Below are 3160 nucleotides of genomic sequence, written 5' to 3'. Positions count from 1 at the left end.
CTCTCTAGCTCCTTCTCAAAACCAAAAAAAAAAAAAACTCATCACCATTAAAGCTTCTGATCATATCTAGTCCATTTTGGGCTAGGTATGAGCATTTTTTTTTCCTTTTCTTTGTTTTCTTATATAGCTATTAGTTTATGTTAGATTTATTTAAGTATTTGTTTCAAGCTCCATTGTCTTTAGAAGATTTTATGGTGTTCTGGTGGGTGTTTTTTCCTTTTTGTTTATCTCTTCTCCTTATGCTCTCTGATAGTGTTTCTTTGTGATTTCAGTGGAGATTTTGGGTGGAATTTCAAGTGTGGTGATCAAGATTCAAGACTTTAGCCATATTACTCTCATATTTTTATGAGAAGGAATCTTTTTCAAGAAGAAAAAACACTATCAAAATGGTTGGATTATAATTCCAAAACTATTTTTTCAATCTTCGAATTGCTTGGTTTTCTTGTTGGTAGTTCGTTGCTTTTCTTTAAGAATTACTCTTTGTTAGTACCTTTTAAATGTTAATTTTTGATCTTGATGTTCTTAAAGTTCATGTATTTCTATTATATCATGAATGAAATTTATGAGATTTTTAAAAAGTTCAAAAAAATATAAGAAAAAGAAGTCAAACAAAATACTGGAATATATTTCAAAAATGTGGACAAATCACCACGTTATTAATGGTTAATGGTAAAACAAACCAATACAAACATAAAACAAACAATGTAATACAATTACATCAACGGTTGCTAAACAACCATGATTATCTCTTCCTCGTCGATTGTAATTAGAAAATATTTAACGAATAGTTATATTGAAAAATAATGAGAAATGCTTAAATAAGAAACAAACACGACAAACTTTTTTTTTTTGCTTAGTTGAAAGCGTCACAGCTATGACGGATGTTTCCTTGTTTACCGGTCAAAACCCCAACACGTCCAAGCTTGGTCATGGCAATTTCGAAGGCTTTGTTAAAGTTACCAGCATTGACAGCCCAGTCATTAACAATTGGCCTAGACCTTTTATCAGTAAAGAGAACTTGGTCTGATGTGAATAGACCTTTACCTTGTTGGAGATTCTTGTAGTATTGAATATCGAACTTCTTTGGTGTGACTGGGTCCATGTTGATGGCAATTCTAGGATCAACATTTTTAGGGCACTGTTGTTTTAGTTGAGTTGCATAGAAGGCGTTTAATGTGGGGTCAACTTTGTTTTTGCTGTTCCAACTGTATAGACGTTTCTCGACATGCTTGCAGTGAGAAAACCCTATTGAATGTGCAGCTGCGATAAACAAACTAATCCATCAGTTAAAGATTTCTTCCGAGAATGCCTTACGAGCAAAACAAAATGTCCAGATGTTATTGATTTGAACATATTACGCTTATTGTATCATCACGATGAGTAATTCATATACGACAGCTAGCTAGTTACCTGATAGAGCAACCAAATCATCTTGATTTAGGCCAACTTTCCTGAAGATGGCGTTAAGCTGGTTGAGGTTTTGGTGTGGACTTGGCAGGTGGACACTTGATGCAGTTGATTTCAATCCATCCCTTCGTCCTAATTCAACAGGGTACGATTTCCCTCCGGTCTGCATGCATGAAAATATAGAACATTCAGGATATAAATACAATTCTAAAATTTATATATCATCAAGAGAAATCTCCAAAATTGAAAGTAAAAACATATAAGATCTTTGACTAACCAGAACAATAACATCTCTTGTTGCCAAGGCCAGGATGTCAGCACATGAAACTTTGTTCTTGCACTGCTTTTCAACAGCTTGTTTTGCCTTGATTACTGTATCGAATCCATCTCCAGCCAATGAAAGATTGTCAGGATGGTCCTTTTCCGCCTTGTTACCTGGTGTGGATTGTATCATCACTGATGCATCACAACCCTGGATTTTTCAATTCAGAAAAATTGCAAAGTTAAAAAATCTTTATTTCTCATAGAAAAAAAGAAGAAAAAATTGCTAATTATAGTAGTTTAACAACTACAAATACTTTCCATGTTCACTTACATTAACCATACAATCGTGGAAGAATAGACGTAGAGTAGCGGGAGCAGTAACAAAAGTTTGCTTAAATTTTAAAGCAACGGCTTTTTTGACAATACTTTCCACATTTGGGCATGATTTGGAGTAGAAATTAGTCTTAAGTTGAGCTGAACCCACATAGAAATTCAATGCTAATACGCACAGAACAGCTAGAGTAACAACCTTGAAGCTACCCATCTCTTGCAAAATGAATGTGAGAGACAAAAAAGAAGAAGAAATGTGGATGGGTGAGATTATTAGTTTCATAAACGTATGTATTTATAGTAATCCTGAATAATATTGATGATTTTGTAACATAGCTAGTTGGCAAATAAGAGAATGTTACAGGGGTTCACGATCTAACAAGTGCACAATTGAAATTGATAAAAAATAAAATTAAGACCAAGTTAGTTCTTCCGCATCCATTAGATCATGGTCGACTTTAGGGGTATAAATTCGGGCAGGCCGGGCCGCCCGACCCAAAAACTAAGACAGGCCGTGCAGACCAGGCTTAATATTTGTGAGCCCGTAAACAAATTCAGGCCGGACAGGCCGGGCACAAGAAGATAATTTGCTACCCAAAGACCGCTCAAAACCCGCTTTTTATACGGGCAGGCCAGATCGGGCCGGACAAGCCACTATTTTTTTTTATTTTTTTTTTAAGTTTAAATTTTCAAATGAACGGTATTAAATACAATATCCTTTCCTTTCCAACATCGCATATCGTAAGTGATAGTATTATTTTATATTTAAATTACACTGACAAATTTTTAATTTTAGTCTATAATAAATAATTAATTAGAGTACAATAAACTTTCTAATAAGAAAATATATTACCATTAATGTTTTGAAAAGGTTAATTATAAGTAAAAACAATTATATATTTTATTTTTCTTGACACAAAGTTGACAATTATAAAATTGTAACTTTTAAGTCTTTTTAAGAGGATATTAAATGATTAATGGCACATAGAAGGCTTTCAGGCCGGGCACCAGGCCGGGTATCAGGCCGGGCATCATAATTAATCGCAAAGTCCGAGACCGCCCAATAATTTAATCCAGGCCGGGCCGGGTGGTCCATGACGGGCCATAACAGACTTTGGACTACTTCGGATACAGGCGGGCTCGGACGAATACAGGCAGG

The 3160-nt window shown here is 34.9% G+C and overlaps 1 protein-coding gene across 1 annotated transcript; it reads right to left on the bottom strand.

Moving 5' to 3' along the window:
* Positions 1 to 612: 612 nt before the first annotated feature.
* Positions 613 to 2269, bottom strand: LOC113361404 (peroxidase 35-like). Its single transcript, XM_026604658.1, has 4 exons — positions 2003 to 2269; positions 1685 to 1879; positions 1411 to 1570; positions 613 to 1260 (listed from the first exon to the last, which is right to left on the bottom strand). Exons 1-4 carry the CDS (start codon positions 2213 to 2215, stop codon positions 854 to 856), a joined length of 975 nt encoding a protein of 324 aa, XP_026460443.1. The 5' UTR covers positions 2216 to 2269; the 3' UTR covers positions 613 to 853.
* Positions 2270 to 3160: the final 891 nt, after the last annotated feature.

The sequence above is a fragment of the Papaver somniferum genome, chromosome 3 (assembly GCF_003573695.1).
Source record: "Papaver somniferum cultivar HN1 chromosome 3, ASM357369v1, whole genome shotgun sequence".
Classification (NCBI taxonomy): Eukaryota; Viridiplantae; Streptophyta; class Magnoliopsida; order Ranunculales; family Papaveraceae; genus Papaver; species Papaver somniferum.
The sequence above is the reverse complement of the archived record's forward strand: the minus strand, read 5'-3'. Positions and strand labels throughout refer to the sequence as shown.

What these genes read in the sequence shown, in the direction of transcription:
- LOC113361404 (XM_026604658.1), bottom strand. Translation starts at nt 2,215, where the DNA reads ATGGGTAGCTTCAAGGTTGTTACTCTAGCTGTTCTGTGCGTATTAGCA. An exon ending in TCCACGATTGTATGGTTAAT is followed by an intron (nt 1,880 to 2,002) that starts GTAAGTGAACAT and finishes TGAAAAATCCAG; the next exon opens with GGTTGTGATGCATCAGTGAT. An exon ending in CAAGAGATGTTATTGTTCTG is followed by an intron (nt 1,571 to 1,684) that starts GTTAGTCAAAGA and finishes TCATGCATGCAG; the next exon opens with ACCGGAGGGAAATCGTACCC.